Source organism: Amblyomma maculatum, chromosome 10 (assembly GCF_055883805.1).
Source record: "Amblyomma maculatum isolate TAMU_Amacu chromosome 10, ASM5588380v1, whole genome shotgun sequence".
Taxonomy (NCBI): domain Eukaryota; kingdom Metazoa; phylum Arthropoda; class Arachnida; order Ixodida; family Ixodidae; genus Amblyomma; species Amblyomma maculatum.
The window spans coordinates 12,262,848-12,284,334 of NC_139353.1; the positions used below are offsets into that span (position 1 = coordinate 12,262,848).

The 21,487-nt window shown below is 43.2% G+C and overlaps 3 protein-coding genes across 8 annotated transcripts in view; 2 read left to right on the forward strand and 1 right to left on the reverse strand.

Moving 5' to 3' along the window:
* Window positions 1–21,487, forward strand: part of LOC146175611 (uncharacterized) — a 143,021-nt gene that overhangs the window by 65,525 nt on the left and 56,009 nt on the right. The gene's annotated exons all lie outside the window — the stretch shown is intronic.
* Window positions 1,512–14,775, reverse strand: LOC146175617 (uncharacterized). Of its 4 annotated transcripts, none has more exons than XR_014701438.1 (3): window positions 7,666–7,717; window positions 3,908–3,959; window positions 1,512–1,768 (listed from the first exon to the last, which is right to left on the reverse strand). XR_014701438.1 is itself a non-coding variant. In XM_084582012.1 (3 exons), exons 1-3 carry the CDS (start codon window positions 14,738–14,740, stop codon window positions 1,681–1,683), a joined length of 333 nt encoding a protein of 110 aa, XP_084438138.1. In that variant the 5' UTR covers window positions 14,741–14,775; the 3' UTR covers window positions 1,512–1,680. The 4 variants fall into 4 exon arrangements, 3 of the variants coding, with proteins under 3 accessions (XP_084438138.1, XP_084438140.1, XP_084438139.1); XM_084582012.1 differs by lacking the exon at window positions 7,666–7,717 and adding an exon at window positions 14,548–14,775; XM_084582014.1 differs by lacking the exon at window positions 7,666–7,717 and adding an exon at window positions 12,649–12,688.
* The window catches only part of Gnpnat (glucosamine 6-phosphate N-acetyltransferase), a 97,222-nt gene continuing 89,530 nt past the window's right edge, over window positions 13,796–21,487 (forward strand). The window contains exons 1-2 of one of the 2 annotated variants that reach the window (XM_084582009.1): window positions 13,796–13,936; window positions 21,165–21,213. In XM_084582009.1, the coding sequence (XP_084438135.1) occupies window positions 13,878–13,936; window positions 21,165–21,213 (108 nt within the window). In that variant the 5' untranslated portion in view covers window positions 13,796–13,877. Of the gene's footprint in view, window positions 13,937–20,667; window positions 20,806–21,164; window positions 21,214–21,487 lie in introns of those variants that run through there. The other variant, XM_084582010.1, reaches the window with a different exon arrangement.

The window sequence follows — 21,487 nt, forward strand, 5'->3', positions numbered from 1 at the left end:
CCTGAATTTGTTACCTTCTCCATAAATCATTACAGATGTAGTGTTCTTTCATACTTCCTTCCAGCTGGCGTCATAAAGACTGCGTGCACACAGCTGCAAAACTTGCTCTTACGTTAGCTCTGATGTCTTGGAATTTTTAGTGCTTCTTACACTCATTCTGCGTTCCTCCTTTGCATACCCTTGTCACGCTTTGGTTATTTTTTTCTCACCACTACAGTTTGCATTTGGTGACGACCATCATTGTACTTAGAATTACTTCGCCTGCTGCATAAATATGTATATAATTCGTCGGCTGTTCTAGCTGTCTACAAAATTCTGATGGCACAGCTTCATATCCCTCGGCAAACCTTGTTAATTGTTCTCCTAGATTTTACATTTAAGTCGATCATATTTACATATCTTCAGAATATGCTCGGCTCCGTCGTGGTGGGGAGATAGTGCCCAAGGATGCTGGATCGAATCCCGGTCGCGGCGGCCGCTTCTCGATGAAGGCGAAAAGCAAGGCGCCCGGGTACTGTGCGATGTTAGCGCACCCCTACTTGGTTGAAATTTCCACGGCCGTTTACAACAGCATCTCTCAAAGCCTGAGTCGCTTCGGGACGTTAAACACCACAAACCGAAACAGAACATGTTAGAACCTCTTCATCGTACACTTCCTCATGTCACGGAACTAATGACTGTCGATGACCTTGAGCACTTGCAACAACTTCTTTTTTTCCTAAACCGTGTTAGACTCTCGTGTGCAATGCCGTGTTTAACGAGGTCGCACCCTTTTGGATCTCTCAGTTCAGTTCATTCGTTCAGTTGTGTCCGACTCTTCGTGACCCTATGGACCATGTCACGCCACGCTTTCCGATCCCTCACTATCTTCCTAACTTCACATAACTTCATCTTCAGCGCCTCGAGGATGCCATCTAGCCATCGGGTTCACTGCCTACCCCATCTCCAGCGACCCTCAACCTTTCCCAACATCAAATCTTTCTCCAGCGACTCCTCTCTTCTCATCAGATGACCAAAGTAGGTGAGCTTTAACTTTAGAATTTGACCCTCCAATGAGCAGTCAGGGTTTATGGTCGACAATATCGACTGATTTGATCTTCTGGCAGTCCAAGGAACTCTCAAAAGTCTCCGCCAGCACCACAATGCAAACGCGTCAATTCTTCGGCGGTCAGCCTTCTTCACAGTCCAACTCTCACATCCATCTCTACGACAGCCCTAATCACTCTTTTTAAGCGCAGGAGAAACTTCAAAAACAAAATTTTGCTAAACTTCGTGAAACTGGACCATTCCAGTCAATATGTGCATATCAGTATCTTTCAATATCATGCAGTTACCGCACACTCTAATGATACTCTAGAAATCAGAACTTGTTTGTAGAATGCGTGAGTGCTAATGGTGAAGACGTTGGTATCTCGGTCAAATTTGTCTTTAAATGGACATCATGTGGCCCCAGTTGGTTCGTTAGATTTAAAGCTGCTGACTAGACGCATGCCACTCACCAGGCCTCTCGCTATTGTTCTTTTTATTGTTTATTGGAATATCTTTTCAATTACATAAGAACATTTATCTATCAATCAAGTTTCAAATGGTCAGTACGAAATTCCGGATGGGTAATCTATATGCGCAAGGGAAGCCGAAGTCTCGCTGGGAGCCATCCTTGTGGCGCTTGAATGTCCACCCTCAGACATAACCCGACATTGCGGGTATATCCGTTATAAAAGCATCTGCAGCCTCGTGGGCACTCTGCTCCAAGCCCGTGCGGGTCGCACTGAAGAAAAAAGGAAGAAAATTATATAACTCTCTAGAGCAACACAATAAAATACTTCGCTACTAATTGGGATGGGGAAGGGAAAGGGCAGGTTATACAGAAATTCCAATTTCGCCGACACAGACTGTCTAATATGCAACGGAATATTTTCTGGCATACAGTCATAATTATAAAATTTAACGCGTCTCCGAAGTCGCTTTCAATTAATTCAGAAATTCCCCTGGAGCAAATCATTTATGATTTAGGAATTGCGAATACCGGATTCGAACTTTAGCCACTATCTAGAGGCTTATCCAGTGAGATGAGCACTGGTATGAAACACTGCAAGCTCTGTGCTCATATTAAAGTCATCAATCATACGGTTATAAGGAAATAATTATATGCATAGTAATTGCCTTGCGCAAGCTAACCTAACCTAGAATCAATCTACCTACAGCGGAACGTCCAAATTTGCGCACAACACGGCACACACATAAAAACTATTCCAGGTAGATAGTGATCTGCAAGTAGAAATTTGGCTGGCATTATAAATTGTTTGGCCGTGTCTATTTGATGGTTTCGATCACAAAAGTACAAGACGACATCTACCTGACATGCTTTTTTTTTTTCTGAGAATAGTGCTCGGCTCCCTGCAGCAAACATATATCTATCTCCAAGGTGAAAGAAATTTACATATACCATAGAACTGTCTGCTTTGGAAACACAAGAATGCGTTGCGAAGTTCATAATTAAGCAAATGTTGTTTTTACTTGTCCTCCTTCTGAGACCCATTCGTGCTTTAACTAGGCTCAAACATCAGGATTATAAAAACCTCTTAATTAGGCCAAATTCCAAGCTGAAAGTCTTTGAGCTGGGACTCCTGTGTGGCAGGTACTATTTTAAACAAGTCTTGAAAAACGTTGCCCCTTGTCCTAAGTTGTATGAAGCAATTGCGCGTGTCAATTCGCGTCAGTTGCTTTTTACGGAAGGCTAGTTAAGCAGCCGGAACTCAAAACGTCAGTCTCTCAAGTGCTATAAGCATATTTGAACCAAAGAACAAATAATTCTTAGGGGAGGTATTTGTTAGCCTTGAGAACATTGTGCTATTAGACTGATTTTTTTCCTTTGTGGTCAATTCGTAAAGATAATTTCGGAGTCACTATTGTACTTGTCATGCCATGTGACACTAACATAGAGATTAAATTGTTCCGCATTTATGTCTGGATAGGATCAACTGGGCTATATCACAGCGTAATTAATTTCTAAATAAGTGGGCCAATCACCTTTAAAAAGACAACCGTGCAGTGTTGTCTAGGACATTATTACTTGAGTGGCTCACATTGGTAGTGTTCATTGAAGTCCGAAGTATAGCGCCAGCCTTTTCTTCTCTTTTAGTATAACGCCAGTTAATACTTTCAAAAGATTCTGGCAAAAAAGCACGAGGTGTCTTGCGATCCTAAAATATAATTATGACCAAACTGCATGCATTATTGCCTGGTCAAAACTTATAAAGTCTGATTTTGTTTTGAGTACTTGTACACATTTTCGCAGTGCAAAGCTTCCTGGAGCAGTTTCAGAACTGGATTCGGAAGTCAGTGCTATTGATTAAATGAATATTCTCTGCAATTTAGTGCAATACAATCCAAGCTTCAGTTCACTAATTCCAAACTCCACTTTTCTAGTCAGAAGGAAAAAGAATTTCTGTGCCTTCTTTTTGTGAAGCCAGCCGAAGGTAACTGCTAATTCAAACACTTCCACAAAGTACTCTTGTTGCTTCTCAGTCATATAACATTTCTACCCCTTTAAAAGCCCTTGTAAAACCGGAACGACGAAGTAGGTGCACCTTGAGCTTGACACTGCCATTCTTGGCAAGGAAATTCACTGCGCACTAGATGAGCAAACTTATACGCATACTAGATGCAGGCGCAAATGTTGCCTGTAAAAACCCTCCGATCTGAGAAAGAGTTTTCCTTCCGTGGGGGAGACATAAGATGTAAATAAATGGCCCAAAGATCAGAACTGCAGAAGAAGGCGAACTGTATACTCATTGTCGCGTGTAAGTTGCATGTTGATGACTTAGATACTCAGCCCCAGAACTTCAATTTCTATCTATGAGAAAATGGGTCATGCTGAGCCCGAATGGCAGTCATGCACATTTACCGGTTTGATGCACCTGGAGTGTGGTGCAATGGCAGCCCCAATGCCACTTGCCCTGTAAACAAAAACAAAAAAGCCATGGTCATTACTTCTACGAAAGATTGCTTGTATGAAAGGCAGCAAAAAGTAGCCCTAAATGGTTTGTCGTCATAAACTTGAACTCTTGTCAGTCGTGCCACAAGCACTCGTCCTGGGGCCGCTCCTGTTCCTCGTGTATATCAATGATTTAACTGAAGGCCTTGCTTCGAATGTTAGATTACACTCAGATGACTGTGTTGTGTATAACACTGTGTCATATGCAGAAGATATGAGCGTGTTGCAGTCTGATCTCGAAAAAATCTGTTACTGGTATGTTAAATGGAAAATGGACCTGAATGTAGCAAAATTCTATCATGTGCAGTTCACGAACAAAAAGAAAACATTCTCTAGCTCATACTTCATAAATAATGCTTTAGTACAATGTTTAGACGAATACAAATATCTGGGCGTCACATTAAAGGCAACATTGGACTGGACAAATCGCATTCAAACTACATGCGCTAAAGCATGTCGCCTTTTACATCTTTTTCAGAGAAACTTCATGTGTGCGCAAAAAGCCCTGAAGGAAACATTATACTTCTCTAACATCAGGCAGGTGTTAGAATACGCGTGTGTAGCTTGGGACCCCTTCACAAAAACCCCTGAAGATAAGTTAGAGCGTGTTCAAAGAAGGGCTGCAAGATTCGCCACGGCCATCTACGACTGCAAAATTAGAGGTTCTCAAATGAGGGAAAGTCTAGGTTTAAAACTGCTCTCCGCACGCAGGAAAATTTTCCGGTTAAAGCTTTTCAACAACATTAACCATGGCAACACAGGAATTGATAGGAACACATATTTAAACAACCTCGTTATAAGTCTAGAGACGAGACAATTACAAAAAATCAGATCATGTTAAAGTCGCGTAAATACGTTTAAGTTTTCATTCTTTCCGCGTACAATTTCAGATCGGAATTTACTCCCGGATGAGATCGTATCTGCGCCCAATTTTTCACCTGCGATCGAGAACATTATATGAATCTGTTTTACATTACAGGCAGTGTACTTCATTGTGAAACTCAGTCACAAATGTTTGGTTGGGTGTGTCTTTTACACTTGGTATTGAATATGCTCCCATTCTTTTTGTTAAAACGCCAGTTTGATTTTTTTTCCTTTAAAACTGATTGTGTGATTTTGCTTCCGCTTTTCAGTTCGTTTTTTCTTTGTTTGCAACTAACACCCCTACGATAATGACCAATGGGCACTGCAGGTATTTGTAATAAATAAATAAATACTGCAGCGCCAGAATGTAACCTTCTCGTTCGTTCGAGCAACCGTGAGCTTAAATGAATAGGAATTATTTTCCTCTGCGTAGGTGTGCCCATTCCTTAAACTGGTGAAATCGCAAACGTTGCACAAATAGAAAAATCTCCAAGTATATGTGTTAAGCGCAATATTCAATACCGAAGAAAGCCATTTATTGGTATTAGGTGACAATATGCGCTAATTATTTTAAGTATGAGATCTAACGCCCCAGAGAAGCTCAAGCTACGGGACTCGGGAGCGCCATATTGGAGGGCTCTGGAAATTTCCGTCACCCCGCGTTCTTTTACGGTGTACTGGCGCTGCACTGTACCGAGGTCATACGTGGGTGCGTTGCTCCTGTATACCGTCGAATCTGCAAAGTGAGCCACCGACAAGCGCCGTGCTCATGAGACAAAATTCCTGTCAGACGAACGTTCAGGTCTAAGCAAAACTTCTCTAACAAAGTCGTGGTGGTGAACTCTTTTATTGCGCCCAAAAACAGGGGACCAGTCAAAGGACCGGTTGCGCTGGCTTAGAGGAGGTCGGCGGGGATCCCTTGGGATGCCGCGGCGGCCTCCACCGCGCGCTGGATAAGTCAGCGTTGTTCTGCTCGGAAGTACGCAGCAGAGACTCCCACGTCCCTGGGGTGGCGGAGTTGTCTGTATTGCAGTGTGCACAAGTCCACGCCATGTGTATGAGAGTGGCCGGAGTTGAGCAGTGTTTACACATGGGGGCTATCCGTTCCGGAAAGATCCTGATGTATAAGAGGGGACGTGTCATTGTTGTCAGACGAACGTTGTTCATTGTTACAGGTTGAGCTTGACTGCCACAGCGTAGATGAGATGGAACCGAACAGAGTACATCCTGAAGCCGCTACTCAAACGTAGAAGACAAGGAGCGAGTCGTCATTTTCCCTTTCGTTACGAAACTGTCTTGTCAACTTATATTCAGGTTTGTCGCAAAATGTTGGAGAGTATCAAAATAGCGGAGGAAAGAAACCATGCCTAGTTGCACTTTTGTCCTTTCAGGTCCCACACCATCGATGAGGCTGCTGAATATGCTAAACCTGCGTTAGCATATTGCCACAAAGTTTTACATTTTTTTGTTAATATGGAAGCAATAACTGATACCTGGCTTCATCCCTTTCTTTGCAAAGCAACATGCGCCCAGAAATAATTGGAATAATATGAGCCAAAAGTACGTGCTTTCACATCGTTACAGACTGTTCTAGTGGCTTTTGCCGCCTACTCGCTCATTTTCCAAGCCAGCTCAATGTGGAAGGAAACGTTTCGTTACTCGACAGCCACTGAGCACAATTGCCACCATGCCCGCTGACAGATCCTTCCTCTTTTGCGGGCGCAAGTTAGCTTTATAAAGTATTTCATTAGGAATCCAGTTTGCACTTCAGCTTCCTGGACCACCGCCAGTGCTGTGTCACTGTGAACGCATGCTCGCAGCATCGAACTTCGACATGATGCACCACGCAGCAGTGTAGGTGACGACGCATAGGAGAGGCACGCACACACACACACACACACACACGCGCGCAAGGACGATGCTGCTTGCGTGTGTGTGTGTGTGTGTGTGTGTGTGTGTGTGTGTGTGTGTGTGTGTGTGTGTGTGTGTGTGTGTGTGTGTGTGTGTGTGTGTGTGTGTGTGTGTGTGTGTGTGTGTGTGTGTGTGTGTGTGTGTGTGTGTGTGTGTGTGTGTGTGTGTGTGTGTGTGTGTGTGTGTGTGTGTGTGTGTGTGTGTGTGTGTGTGTGTGTGTGTGTGTGTGTGTGTGTGTGTGTGTGTGTGTGTGTGTGTGTGTGTGTGTGTGTGTGTGTGTGTGTGTGTGTGTGTGTGTGTGTGTGTGTGTGTGTGTGTGTGTGTGTGTGTGTGTGTGTGTGTGTGTGTGTGTGTGTGTGTGTGTGTGTGTGTGTGTGTGTGTGTGTGTGTGTGTGTGTGTGTGTGTGTGTGTGTGTGTGTGTGCGTGCGTGCGTGCGTGCCTCTCCTACGTGTCGTCACCTACTCTGCTGTGTGGTGCATCATGTCGTCTGACCAACTAGCTCGACTCTCTACTGTATTATCGAACTTCGCAATGTTTGCCGTCACATGGAGAACCTTTTAATTTTTTGGATTAATAAGCTTGGTATTTCGTTTTACGATTTAATAAGAATGGGGCTCTGCACTTGCTACATTCTTTCAACATGAACATCTTCCCCACCGCCCTTTAGAGAACTAGCCAGTTGCCCAATTAGTTTCGTTTTTTGTGTTGGCTTTCAAATTAAGGAACGAACCCTCGTGCAAAACATGAATTTCGTCTCCTGAGAGTCTAAAAACTGTTAGTACTCACTCAACTGTTGTGACACCTAATAAAATGAATAGCAGAAAGGAGAAGGTGGGTTTCTTCATTCCTCAGCAAACGTTTCCGCAATTTCAGAAAATGAACCTCAACTAACCCGCCGGCAATGCACTCAACAATGCAGTAGCCTCTGACAAAGTTAATGAGCGCAATTCTTGTTCGACCCAGTGATTCTATAACGCCGTCAACGTTTTTCATTATGTATGCTAATTTTGTAACTTCATATGCATATTTTGACCCATCGACTACTAAGCACACTATGTATTCTGCAGAAGTTCATGATAAATCCTGGTACTTTACTTCTTTCAACAGAAAAGCAATAGCTTCAGGTTGCTACCCATGTCTTATCAAAAAGTAGACGACTGCATGTTCACAAATTAATAATGGCGTGCATGTTAGACGCAAAAGAAACTTTGGGATCCCTAGGTATTGTAAAGGGCTATTGATTTGGCGCATGTACATTATTCGCTATTGCAAACCAATTTGCTTAACTATAGTCACTAATTGGTGCTGAACGTTAGCGGTTACAATTAGTCGGACAGGGTACAGCGGCCAACTAGTTATTGAAATCTATTTATTAGAACAACTCAGTAGCACACTTAGAAGTGTTGCTTATTAGAGATAATTGGTGTTTTTAATTTTGCCTAATTGTTTCCATGTACTGTGGATCTGCTGTACATTGTACGGGTCAGATGCGCGCATAAATCCTACAAGCAAATGCTGCCGTTTAGTTCCTTACGAGGAACTCACATCGACATGTATGAAAATGACCGGGGGCCCTCGCGGAATAAAATAGGGAGATGATATCATTGTAACATATACCAGGTGTACCAGCTAAACGTAACCAGTTTTTAAAATGTGGTGAGCGCTAGACCCGGGAAATCAATTGAGGGCAATTCAGAGTCGTATATACTAATGCACAGTATTTTCTGTTTGTTAAGGTTTAATAATTACTAATTATTAGTGAGCCACCGTTTTAATTATTGCCTTGAAAAAAAAAAGTGTCACTACAAAAGTTGTAGACCGCCTTGAGAAAAGACTAGCTACGTGGTTTTCATCCTGCTGCGACTCGCGCAGCCGCATTTATAGCCGTTAAAAAATGGTGTCACGTGACCAGTTGTTATTCTAAACATAAGTGCGTGAGCCTAGCTTCATCCAAGAGAGAACTGTAGAGAAAAGCGGAAATTTTAATTAGTCGAGTCTCGGTGCTTTAAAATCGCGCCGCTGTCACGAGGAAGCTTTTCTTTATTGCACCAGCAGGTATCGTTTTCGGATGGTCTATACACAAATGCTAGTTTGATGGAAACAACGCAGCTAGTACAATTTTCAGATGGCAAGTTTTTCTCAAGGCAATAAATAAAAAAGCTAATTATTTGCACTGATTAATTAATACTGGTTAACCAAAAATACTACAGATTAGCATAGACGACTAAGAAAATCGGAAAAGCTCTGAATTGGTTCCACTAAGGCTGGAGCTCACCGCATTCTTTAAAATCTTGGTTGCATTCAACTGTGACACCCAATTCATATTGTGGGCCTTCCATGGATAATTTTTATTATTAATAATAATCTCGTTATTTCAATCAATAATAGAGGGCACTGCGAGTAAAAGTCGCTTTAGAAGCAAGCGACTTGACAGAGCCCGCAGCCTCCATTACAAGGCAAGCAACGATAGTAAAGGAAGTAGACATACTTAGCACTTGACTTAATGCAAAAAATATGCGCAAAAAAATAAAATCATAAGAGAGGCATATCACCTGAAAATTGCTGCTTAGCTATTTAAGAAAGCATAATGAATAAAAAGTTCACGTAATACTCGTACATGACATGTATGAAAATCAAGACCTGATTTTTAAAAAGAATTTAAAAGGGTTGACAATGTGTATATTTTTTGTGTAGAATAACTAGCTTGCAGAGTGACCATCTTTCACTGTTCTGTGCATCTAGTGACATAAGAATGTGTGTTCCTGGTAAGATTATATAATTCACGAAGAAACTTTAAATCCTTTTTTTCAGTTCAGTTCAGTCGTTCAGTCGTGTCCGACTCCTCGTGACCCTATGGACCATGTCACGCCACGCTTTGCGGTCTCTCACTATCTTCCTAACATCACATAACTTCTTCTGCAGTGCCTCGAGGATGCCATCTAACCATCGCGTAGGCTGCCTACCCCTTCTCCGGCGACCCTCAACCTTTCCCAACATCAAATCTTTCTCCAGCAACTCTTCTCTTCTCATCAGATGACCAAAGTAGCTGAGATTTAACTTTAGAATTTGACCCTCCACTAAGCAGTCAGGGTTTATGGTCGACAATATCGACTGATTTGATCTTCTGGCCGTCCAAGGAACTCTCAAGAGTCTCCGCCAGCACCACAATTCAAACGCGTCAATTCTTCGGCGGTCAGCCTTTTTCACAGTCCAACTCTCGCATCCATACATCACAACTGGAAAGACCATAGCACGAGTTATGCGGATCTTGGTTGGCAGTGTAATGTGTCTGCTCTTTACTAGACGGTCAAGGCTAGCCATGGCTTTCTTTCCCAGAAGCAGGCCTCTCCTAATTTCATGGCTGAAGTCTCCTTCCTCCTGTTTAAAAGCTTAGTACAATTGTTCACTCGTACATACCAACGTCGTCATCCCGAGGCTTCGCCTGTGGCACGTGCCTCGGGTTCGCCTTTTGAGTAAACACTAGGCACAGCATACCTAGTCTTGCCGCCTCCGCTTGGCCATTTTTCTCAATTGTATCCGTAGAACTGCACCCTAGGCAATTCCTATATGACTTGTTACTCTTGAAACTTATTTTATTGTGCGAAGTATATGTAGCCAAAACTGCAATGCCGGCCCATGCCCTTTAAAATTTTGCATCCTGGCTCTTCGCACCTTCCGTACCAAACAAACGCCCACACCGCCGCTGAGCTTCGTAATAGATAGTCGGGACCAGCAGGTTGGTTACGCATGTCATGTATGACGTCAACAAGAATTTTAAAGCTGCTTTCGCTCCGAGCGCAGTCATTTTCGAAGCATATCGAAGGTCTACAAAAATTTTGTGCACGCTCCAATTTTTATCCATCGCAATTTATTATTTGCAAAAGGCATCAGTTTTGGTTCTGTAGCAACGCGTAGAAAACAATGAGATTAGATTGGACAAATGCGGTTCTGTGGGAATGACTAAATTTTCGTAGTGGTAGGGGTGTTGCTGTGTGGACAATAATCTAACTCGCAGCGAGGTAGATATGGGATCGGTATCGAGAAATAAAATGAGAATTTGTTGTAACGATCGATCGCCCGCATAATTCCGGCCACTTGCATTGGGTGTATGAGTGCATAAATTACTTAAAAATTTAAAGGGAATTAATGCTTCGTACAGCAATAATTTAGCTGCATTAAAGATATTTCGCTTGTTCTGCCCTCATTGGATATGCATGCCGAATATTGCTTGTTTCTTTTTTTATTGCATCTTATTGACGAGTCCCAGCTGTCACTGGCCGATGACATATCGGGGATGACTCACTGACATCACAGCTGTTCCACATGGTGCCGTACGCGACAGCGATTGACTCTCGCACACCTCGGCAGAACGCCAGCGGGTGCGTGCGGCTCGGCTGCACGCCTGCGCCGTCATCATGTGACGTCACGAAAAGCAGTGCTCTCCGGGCCCCACCCGGGTGTTTTACTTTTGATTGAAGTTTTTTACTTATTTAAAAGTTTTGCTTGCATATTGTAAAAATGAAATCGCTACTGTGATGACCAAGCCTTCAGAAATATAAATCAATCATTAACTCAGTTCAGTCTAAAACCCCCGCCAGGGTGGCGCAGTGGTTACGGCGCTCGACTACTGTTCCCAAGGATGCGGGATCGAATCCCGGCCTCGGCGGCAGCTTTTCCATGGAAGCGAAAAGCAAGGCACCCGTGTGCTGTGCGATGTCAGTGCACGTTAAGAACCCCAGGTGGTCGAAATTTCAGGAGTCCTCCACTACGGCGTCTCTCATAGCCTGAGTTGCTTTTGGACGTTAAACCTCCACAAACCATAAACCAAACCAGCTCAGTCTAAAAATGGCCGGGGTAGCCCTTTTAAGAAACATGGAGACTGAGGTGCACTGGACTACCTTCTCATCGTTCCAGGCGCTATTATATAAAATAAATTGCAAAGAGGAAGAAGTGCAGGGGGAACGTTCCTGTCAGTGGCATCGTGATCACTGCGCGTGTTGGACCTGATTGTGTTCGCTGATCTGCCCCGCCTGAGTACCTCAATAAACTCCCATCTTACATTTGGTGGAAGTGCTGGGTTAGATCTATCCTCTCGCCCTGGAACTCCGCAGCCGCACGTTACCACCTCCTGCGATGCCTGAAGACAGCAACCACCAAGCCGTACAAGTTGGCTCGCCCATCATCTGTACCGGCTCCCTCCGCCGGCGAGACCCCGCCATCTTCAGCGGCACTGATGACCATCACGTCGAGGACTGGCTCACATCCTATGATCGGCTGAGCGCTTACAACAAATGGGAGGCGGAAAAAGAAGGAGCAACGTGGTTTTCTATCTCATCGGCGTAGCAAATCTATGGTTTCGGAACCATGAAGCGGACATTCCATCATGGTCCGTGTTCAAAGGCAGCATCTCTAAAGTTCTGAAGCTTCTCTTACAAAATCAACAAAGAAAAGATGCAATCATTTTGAATGACCCACACAGATCACTGATTAGCCAAATAGAACTCATGCATAGGGATGACCGCCAGAGTGGATTGGGTTTAGCCTCAAACCCAAGGCTCGGCCACAATTATACAAGACAAATGTCAGTAGACTGTCTCCTGTTATTTTGCCACAGCCTTCTCCCGCCGGGCCCTTCACTCTTGCCTCCACCACCCCCACTGTCAACTCCGCGAGTAATGCTAAAGGCGCGCAGGACGGGGAAGACGAAAAGCGGCGGGGAAACTTCGAAAAGAACAAAGCCGTACTCGACTCGGAAAACCGTAGTTAACACCTTTACAAACACATCTCATGCCGGCATTTCCACACAGGTACGCTTGGTAACCTACACGTGAGAAATGCCATCTGATGGTTTAAGGTGGCATTTACGGCAACTCACGTTGTGCTAGGCCATGAAAGCACATTGTTACGGCTTCGTTCGAGAGGGGTTTAAGTCGACGTTGAGTGACATTCATATAATGATAGATTACGGTTGCATGATAATAAGTATATGGGGCCAAAATTGAAACCGAAGTGAAATCCAACTGCTAGCATAGCGAATCGGCGATTGGCCTAACTAAACGAATTCGATCATCACTTTTTTTTTTTCGTGGTAACACGTTGTCATGGTGGCCTTTTAAAATGGCTTTGCGCATATGTATTAGGCCGATAATCAGATACAGCGGAAGAATACAAAGCACCTCCAGGGGATTTTGTGAAACCACGCTATTCCCTATGAAGGATAATAGTCCGGGTATATAAAATGTCGTCTAAGCTTCATTGCCTTTTTAAGCTGCGTCCGACTGCATACATTTGTACATTGCCTTTTATTGCTGGTTTTCTTTTTTCTTCTGGAGTGAGCGTGCATCGTGTAGTTTTTGTTCATGACACATGTATATGCCGTAAACCAGGTAAACATCGTCATGAGCACACACTAGGTGGTCGCTGCAAATACCGCACACATGTGCTATATACACAGCATATGTTGTCTCAAAATTGAGCATAATTTGGAATGTGCTCTACGACTGTCGACGATACTCACGCGGGTGCAGGAAACATATTTATTAATGCGATGCGTTTTGCGTCCCCTTAGCACAAAATCCGGCGTCAGTCATTGTTAACGACCATCCATAACTCAAAATTCAGAGGCCGACCTCCAAAGTGACAGCACATGTAAGAGAACATGAAGTGGTGAAGGATGAAGCGTGTGTACCATAAACGTACAAGGCATGATGCATAGTCATGTGGAAATCTATTGCTTTAGGAATTCTGAACGTTTGTGGTCCGGCTGCCAACAAGAAACGCAAAAACGTAAACTATAGCACAACAGCAGCACCAAATCTTAGACGCAATAATCGAACACAACCTACGGGGACGTCATTTTTTTTAACAATCATATATGTAAACTGTCTTCATTCTATTCGTCAATCTTTTGCTTTCTTTAAAACGGCCATATGTCGCGTATTCGGGAAAAGATAGTTACGTCCTTGGGAAAGATTAATTTGCTAGCGCCCCTCTTTAGAGGCCCCATAAGAATTGCTAATATCTTAGCTGCATGCAGTGTCCCGCCTGAAATGAGGTTTTAGTTTCAGCTTGGATTCTAAGCTTGTCAGGCGTGCTTTCTTGCAAATGACGACAGTGGAATTACCGTTTTTTCTCCTCATTTTGTTGCACCTCGCATTGGTTGAGTAAGTACCAAAGTTTTCATAATTTGTAGACGAATATCTACTCTCACTCTCTGTGTCTTCGGAAAAGTAATAACTGCAGCACAGGAAATGACGAGGGATGTTAAGGCTTATTGAATAAATCTAGAATTCCGATGAAATTGCTCAGAAAAAAACTTAGGGTTATAAATTGTAGCGATAAATTTAAGGATGTAAGCAATTAATGCACAAAGGACATACTAATTGTTTTTATTAAGAGAAAAAATATTCAGCAGTCTAAAGAGAGCAAGGGCTTAGTAGGACCACTCAAGAGTGCTTGAGTGCTAAAGAGAACACTTGAGTGTATCGTTGCGATTTTTGTATGTTGGGTTTTATATGCGTATTTTCTTCTTTTTTTTTTCTCTCAAAATACGACTACTACTTACAGCGTCGCGTATTGACTAGGTCCACTTTACTCAGGATGAAACAAAAACGCTTCTTGGTTATTGTGTAGCGTCCCCGTCTAACAAAGAGAAGGTCTTGGTTGAATTTCTCCCTATTCATTCTAATCGAAACTTCCTTCACGCCTAATTACTCTCATTTGGTTACAGAGAGGTTACTGAGAACGTCAATATACACATTTTCGAACTGTTTACCTCTGATGCCACAAGGGTCAAAAGGGTGTTTTGAACTTGGTGCTGGTTGCTGATTGGTCTGCGGTAGGATTACATCCCAATTCTGCTTGCCTAGTCTCCGAATGTTGTGCCATATACGATCGCCGAAGGGCAATAATAAGGGCGGCTTTCGTGCTAATCGAACATGTAAGCTTTCGTCTGAACAGCCCGCCATAGAAAGCGAAGCTTTTAAGGCAAAAGCCTTCAATGTCTCATGCTGTTGTGAACAAAATGTGTCCCGCTTTTGCGGCGGCTCTAATTGGCCGAGGCAGGATGGCGTCATACAGGTCTCGACCAATCACAGAGCACCACCACAGTATGCGCGAATGCGTGCCTTATATGGCCATATGCCAATCAATGACCAATTATAAGTAGACTAATTATTAATATACAATTAAGTACTTATTATTGACTATATAAATATTTCACTAACTTGTCAATGACTAATTGCATATTTAATTGATTACCTTCTTACTTACTGATTAATTAATTACTAATTAGTACCAGTTTCGTAGCAGAATGCGGCACTCAGGCTTCCGCCTTTCACTACTTTAGTCACTAAATCACTAAAGTCCCTCGTAATTTTTTAAGGGTTAGGAGAACACGCGTGCAAAGACAGCCATCTCAAGTGCTGTCTATGGTAATGATAAAGGGATAATGTTCGCAGTCAATTCTTGAGTAGTAATTATAGATAATACGCAATTCACTATGAAAGTATATGATTGTCGTGTATTACCAGAAACGTAAACTGTGCCCCTCCCCTTACTGCTGGGAGGCTAATGATAGCTCTACAGTTGAGAGACAGAAATAGAGCAGGGCAATAAGAATCAAACAAAAGTTTCCGGCATATCAGTCGAAATGGAAGGAAGAAATATGCATATTGTTGAAAACATGGAGGGCGGGAACGCACCTGTAGTATAGCGAGAACTGCAGGCTGGATAGTTAGGTGTCTTTATGCGTTGAACACAGAGAATATTTATTTATGGACAGACTCACGTAGCCGCCCCTCTCTCCAGCTGTGTTTGCTTGTTGAGATGGGACTTCCGCTCCCCTCTCTACTGACGCGGTAATTTTGCGGCCGTCGACAGCCATTCAAGATACTAATTCACACGCTACCTAAAATTAGCAATAACATGCAATTGCACCAACTTTGTGTGAAATGCAGCTGATTGCAGTGGCCACTTACCAGTGCAGTAAAATAACTAAACAGATACAGAAAATTAATCGATTACTGCTCAATTATTTTTCTTCGAACATTAACTGCAACGCAAATTTACTTGTACTAAAAGGAACAAGCACAACTTCCTTGATATCCTGTTTCGCGTTCCTAATTTCAGCTGTATGTCGGCATACTTTTTGTCACCATCCTTGGCAGGCAGGAACGGTGGTCCCAACAAAGAGTCCGTCTCATATTAATCGGGACTAAACTGCCGCTGGAAGCCGGCAATCCGGCCCTATAAAGCGATCGCGCACGATGTTTCTCCATAGCTGGTTCGTTGTTGCTCTGTATCCGCTAGCATCAGCGTTGGATGCCAAGCCGAGGGTCTGAAATCATGCTATTGGGCCTCTGCTTTATTTCTAAAAAAAAAAAGTACAGTTACGTATTTTTTCGTCTTTGAACTGTTCAGCTATGGAGTTACACTCGCTTGCAAAGTTGCCAGTGTCGTTTTTATTTTGACAAATTCTTTCTTTAGGGTTCAGCTTCTCCTACATCCCTTGCGTCGCAGTCGATGAAAGGGATTTTTGTACGCATCGCCTTCTGCTGTTTCTTTCGGTGGGCGGTCTTTGGGAACGGGTAGGGGATGCGTCATGGCTTTTACAATGTTTTGCGCTGCTTGGAGGCTTTGTTTCTTCAAAATACGAGGGATGGTTCCGCTGGAGCCCCATGCATAAAAGAAAGTGATTTATTTCTGTGACGTGGTTGATTGTTCTTGGCTGACTTCCCTCAGCACGTCGTTTTGGTTCTTGTTCTCAGCGCAATCGTTTTTCTTAATCAAATATTTGGTGTGTTCTTTGATCATCGTGTGCTTTGTTTTTATTTTATCTGGTTCTGTGCAGCACTGTGCTTCGACTAGTCGTAACACACCTGATTCTTTCTGAATTGTCGAGCGGCTTGAAATGAAAAAGAAGAGCGAGTATGTGTAGCTGGGTTTGCATTAGGCGGCGAAACGTAGAGCCTTGTTTTTCCTTATTCCATAAAATCTCCCCAAAATAGCCGAGAGTTGTTGTTTCCTGCTTATAAGCTAACCTAACTGAATGTCCAGTTTTATGGAATTTTAACGAGAGAGGAAATTTCGAGCTTGGGATCTCTTCATGATTGAAAAGCATTCGTGGATAGCACGTTACTTGAGGTCGACGTATCTTGACCGAGGCTGGATATGCCGAAAGCTCATTCCTCGATGTGTTCCATAGTTAGGTTTGCTACATCAAGAAAAATGCAGGCTCTCATTGCTTCTCCCTTTAGCTGCCTCTAGGATTCGCCGTTGAATGCAAAATATGGTTCACATATGCCCTGTTTTGGAGACGGCACACTTAATTTCTTCTACACAGCTCGGGGTTGGAGCTCCGAGTCTGTAGTCGTTGTTTAGGCCGTCTTGAGTAGCCATCACTGCTTGCTTTGTGGGTAATATTAGGCACATTTAGTTGGGCGTACGTAGTAAATGGGCGTACGTATACCTCTCACTGCGTTGCGTGCGCTGAAAACATCGCGAACACAACACCTCGTGCCGCAGCGCTGCAGCGTCCACCAGAAGCGGTGTGCACGGTGGCGCCGTCTAGTTGCAATGAGTGCAAGCACATGCGCGTATGTTTGAAAAAAATCTTCCAGCTGTAATTACTGAGGAAAAGAATACTCTCACTGTCAACTTTTTCGATTACAAGAAGAAAAGCCACAAACTGAAGAAAATAAAAGTCACAAGAAGCCACATGCCAAAGCGACAAAAGGCTTGAGAATTAGGGGTGTGCGAATATTCGAAATTTTCGAATATCGAATCGAATATCATAATATCCGATTCGTTAAACGAATCAAATAGTGGAAATTGAAAATTATTCGAAACTGTTCGAATATCTTCGCAAATTTTCGAATAATTTTCGAATACTTTTCGAATAACTGGCACGAATTAACGTCTCGGTTACCTTCGACCATTCTCGCGAAGGCAGCGTCGGCTCCGAGCAGGCACAGCTTGCTGCCGCAATAAACCTACGCGAGAAGCAGAGATCACCGTTTTAGGGAGCTTACATGATTCAGCGTGGCCGCGACATGGTCTATTCCCATGGAAACATTCTTAAAGATTGGACATATCACGAATCGCGGAGGCAACTTCTCGTATTCGTGTCATAGTTCACACGTCTCTAATCTGCCGAGAAATTCGCTTTGTGAAATGCGCTTTGTTTCACTGCATCTGCACTACTTCTAATGTTCCACCTTTTGGGATATCAAATTTTATCTTTGTGAATGGTCGTTTCTCATAACTGTTGCAACAAGTTTCAGTCCTAGTCATTAAAGGCTCAAATAAAAACTGCAGATTAATCTAGACATGTATCTGCATTTTCTGTGTGATTTCCCCGCAGTGTTAGAGCCTTAATCTAGTCAAGCATTTTTAAAATTTTTAATGACTAGTCTGAGAAAGTCTTGTCCTAGTTGATGTGATGTTGTTTGACTGATGCCATGTTGACTGTACTCAATTTCTAGTCGTGCATTCTAGTAGTGCCAGGCTGTACTTCTAGCCAAGTTGCATCTAGTAATTTTATTAACTCCTGCCAACTCCACTTGACTTTACTGAGTGCTATTTTCTTTTGATTATGGCTATGTGCAATCTTTTTGCTTTTAAATATTTAGACTTTATCTCGCCTGTAGTCAAGGTTGACGCAGCTGTACATTGTTGTGAACTATATATTAAACAGCATTTTGAATAAAATTGAATTTCAGACACTTTTTAATGTTTTGTAATCAACGTACAAATGATATGAACATAGCTTGCAGAGTATTCGATTCGTATTCGATTCGCTGCTTTCACTATTCGATTCGTATTCGATTCGCTTTTTAGCTACATTATTCGCATTCGATTCGATAGCAAGAGTGCACTATTCGTATTCGATTCGGTTAGGAAAAAGTACTATTCGCACACCCCTATTGAGAATATATGTCGTTGCTATGACGACGACATATACAGCTTACAGATAGGCCTAGCAGCTTGAAATTCGCGAAGTTATCTAGAAAACCAGAAATATTTGTATCTTATACCTGGTCACGTGGGCTAGAGTGAGTGTAATAGATGCGAATGCCATCGCGTCGGAGAAAGCAGCGGCGAGGCGTATATTTGTTCCGAAGCAGATGGTAAGCGCGCGGCCATGTTTTTAACGCATCCCGCAACGCACGTAGCAACGGGCGTACGCCGGGGTTTGATGCGTGCATGCGCCCGCAAGAAAGGCTGCGTTACGTACGGATCTACGCATGCGAATTCGTTACCCGCATCATCGCTGCGTACGCATTGTCGCTGGATACGCCCAACTGGTCTGGAGCGATACGAAATCAAAGGAGATGAGGAATTAATCGGCCTCAACGCTCACTTGGGCCAGTAGTTTAATGAAGTGTCTGACATGTGACGGGGACCATAATCCGGTGAAGCTATTCTGACAACGGTCGAAAATAAAATATCGAAATTTTTGAAACAGTCGGAAGGGTATCTCAGATTTGCGAACAATATGCAGACCGTAGAAGACTGGAACTGATTTATTGATGTTAAATAACTGCATGTGCAGGTTCCGATGACTACAGGTGTCAAGTGACTCCGTTAAAGCCTTGTTCAGTTTCGAGACTGAAGAGAGAGAGAGAGGACAGCGTGTCTATTGGCACGGAGCGAGCTGTGGACCTTTTGAACACTCTGGAAGTCATCTCTGCACAGCACAGATTCATTTATCATGGCGGGCAAACCGGCTTTGAGGGTACGGATTAGGTGTTCGCTGGAGCCGTGTATTGTGGCAATAGTGACGCGGCTACCTACAGCACTGTTCTGCCTTTCGTTGCCGTCGCGACAAGTCACTGCTTCGCGAGCACCATTCACACCACGCCCGTATTCCGCACTGCAATTGTGAAGGAGTGGATCGTCGGGATCGTGCCGGATAAAACGCAAGAGATAGAGGTACTCATTGTTGTACTCAACTTCGTCTCGTTCGAACGTTTGCGTCGGCGTGGTAAAAGGGGTCTCTGCGCAGCGGGAAGGCTGGCTAACGAAGTTTTCAAAAGTTTGCATTTTTGACGCGCTCTCAACACACAAACCACAAGTCAGCTGAGATGCATTTTTGTATAGATGTCTTGGTTTAAAAACGTACGAGGGCCTCTAGATTCTGCCGCCTATAGTTCTGTTTCCAATACCAGTTTTCAAAATAACCCCGTTTTTGTCTCCTGGCCTTTAAATTATGGCACAGCCATCCTCCTTGAGCCCAGAAGAATATGGCCCGGCGCTGATTATATATCTTGTCATTTTTTTTTATTATTACAGTATGAGTATTTCAAGTGGGAAATGTTTACTTTTGTGGTTTCGGTGCGTATAATAGGGGGTGAAAAAACGATTAGGGAAATTCGTTAGCAGTGGTTAGCAATAAAGTGAATTATCTTTGGTTGTACTGCATAAAAATAAATAATGGTTCAGTCAATGATGTGATCCCATTATTATGTGAAGACTTCTGCGCCCACTTGGAATTAAAACGCCAGAATATCTGCAGCATGTGCGTCATCATAAGGTTACGAGTACACAGAAATCATCACTTTTGTGTCACGAGCATGTGTGCTGTAGAGGTATAATTCATAAAATGAATCATGCATTCATATTAAATCTTTGTCATCCACGGTTTGCGGGGTCCATTCATTATTCTCTCTAATTCGACTGAGGTGCACGTTGAATAATCAATATCTATCTCTTCTCCGCACTAGCGCTAATCCATTGTAAATGCTCACACACGTCAACAACGTAATTCTTGGAACGGTCCAACATTCCTTGTTCAGCAAGGGATGAACACAAGGCTTCAGGGAGAACTTTTCAATCATGTCCTGTTAAGCACATCATAGATTGATAAGAAAGCAGGGCCCATTTCTTGGCAAGCATTGATAAAAACTTTTCAAAGCTTTTACCTACTTCTTTACCTCCGTTAACAGAACCGGAATGAGAAGATACCTAATATAATAGGGAGTGACCCCCCTCATGAAATGTTGTTAGGTAGTCTCGACGTAGCAAAGAACAGGTTAGCTTACAAAATTTTGAGGATATCGGCCTTTAAAAATAGCAATGTAACGGCTTGGACAAGAAATGATTTCGGGGTATCTGTTCGGAACTCATGTCGCTGGCATGTTTTCTACACGCACATATCTCCAGTGCGATCATGGCAGTTGTCCCTCTTTCATTTCCTTAGTTGGCGAAGAGTGCACATGGCTACTTTAAAACTGCATGTGGCTCGTTATCATCGTCTATCTGCAAGCATCCCACCCTTCTTTTTTCCCTATTTACCCTGTTGGACAGTGTATACCTAGCACTCAAAATTCACACTCTTCTGGTGGCCTGTCAATTGTTTTCTATAAATAATTGTTTCATTATTTTCTCCAGAAGCGGCAAATGGGGCAGTGATCATGTACAAGGCTATTGCATTGAACCGGTAAGTATTCACAACAAAACGTTTATTCTGTACCGTCCTTTTCTTCCTCAGTACAACTGAAGTTACTCGACCTCGGCAAGTACGGCAATTTTTCCATCCAAAACAAAGCTCCTCGCTAGAGCTAACTCTGCAGTCCAAATAACAGTGTTTTCCTGGGCCAATTCACTTCTTGTTGGTTAAACTATGCTTCATACCACCTATTCGTTCTTTTTTGTTTCTTCGAAATGTACAGGTTTGGAAGTGGTGCCACTGGCCATTAAACAATGAGGACTAG

What these genes read in the sequence shown, in the direction of transcription:
- LOC146175617 (XM_084582012.1), bottom strand. Translation starts at nt 14,740, where the DNA reads ATGGCGGGCTGTTCAGACGAAAGCTTACATGTTCGATTAGCACGAAAG. An exon ending in TGACCCTTGTGGCATCAGAG is followed by an intron (nt 3,960 to 14,547) that starts GTAAACAGTTCG and finishes TTTTGTTTACAG; the next exon opens with GGCAAGTGGCATTGGGGCTG. An exon ending in ACTCCAGGTGCATCAAACCG is followed by an intron (nt 1,769 to 3,907) that starts GTAAATGTGCAT and finishes TTTTTTCTTCAG; the next exon opens with TGCGACCCGCACGGGCTTGG.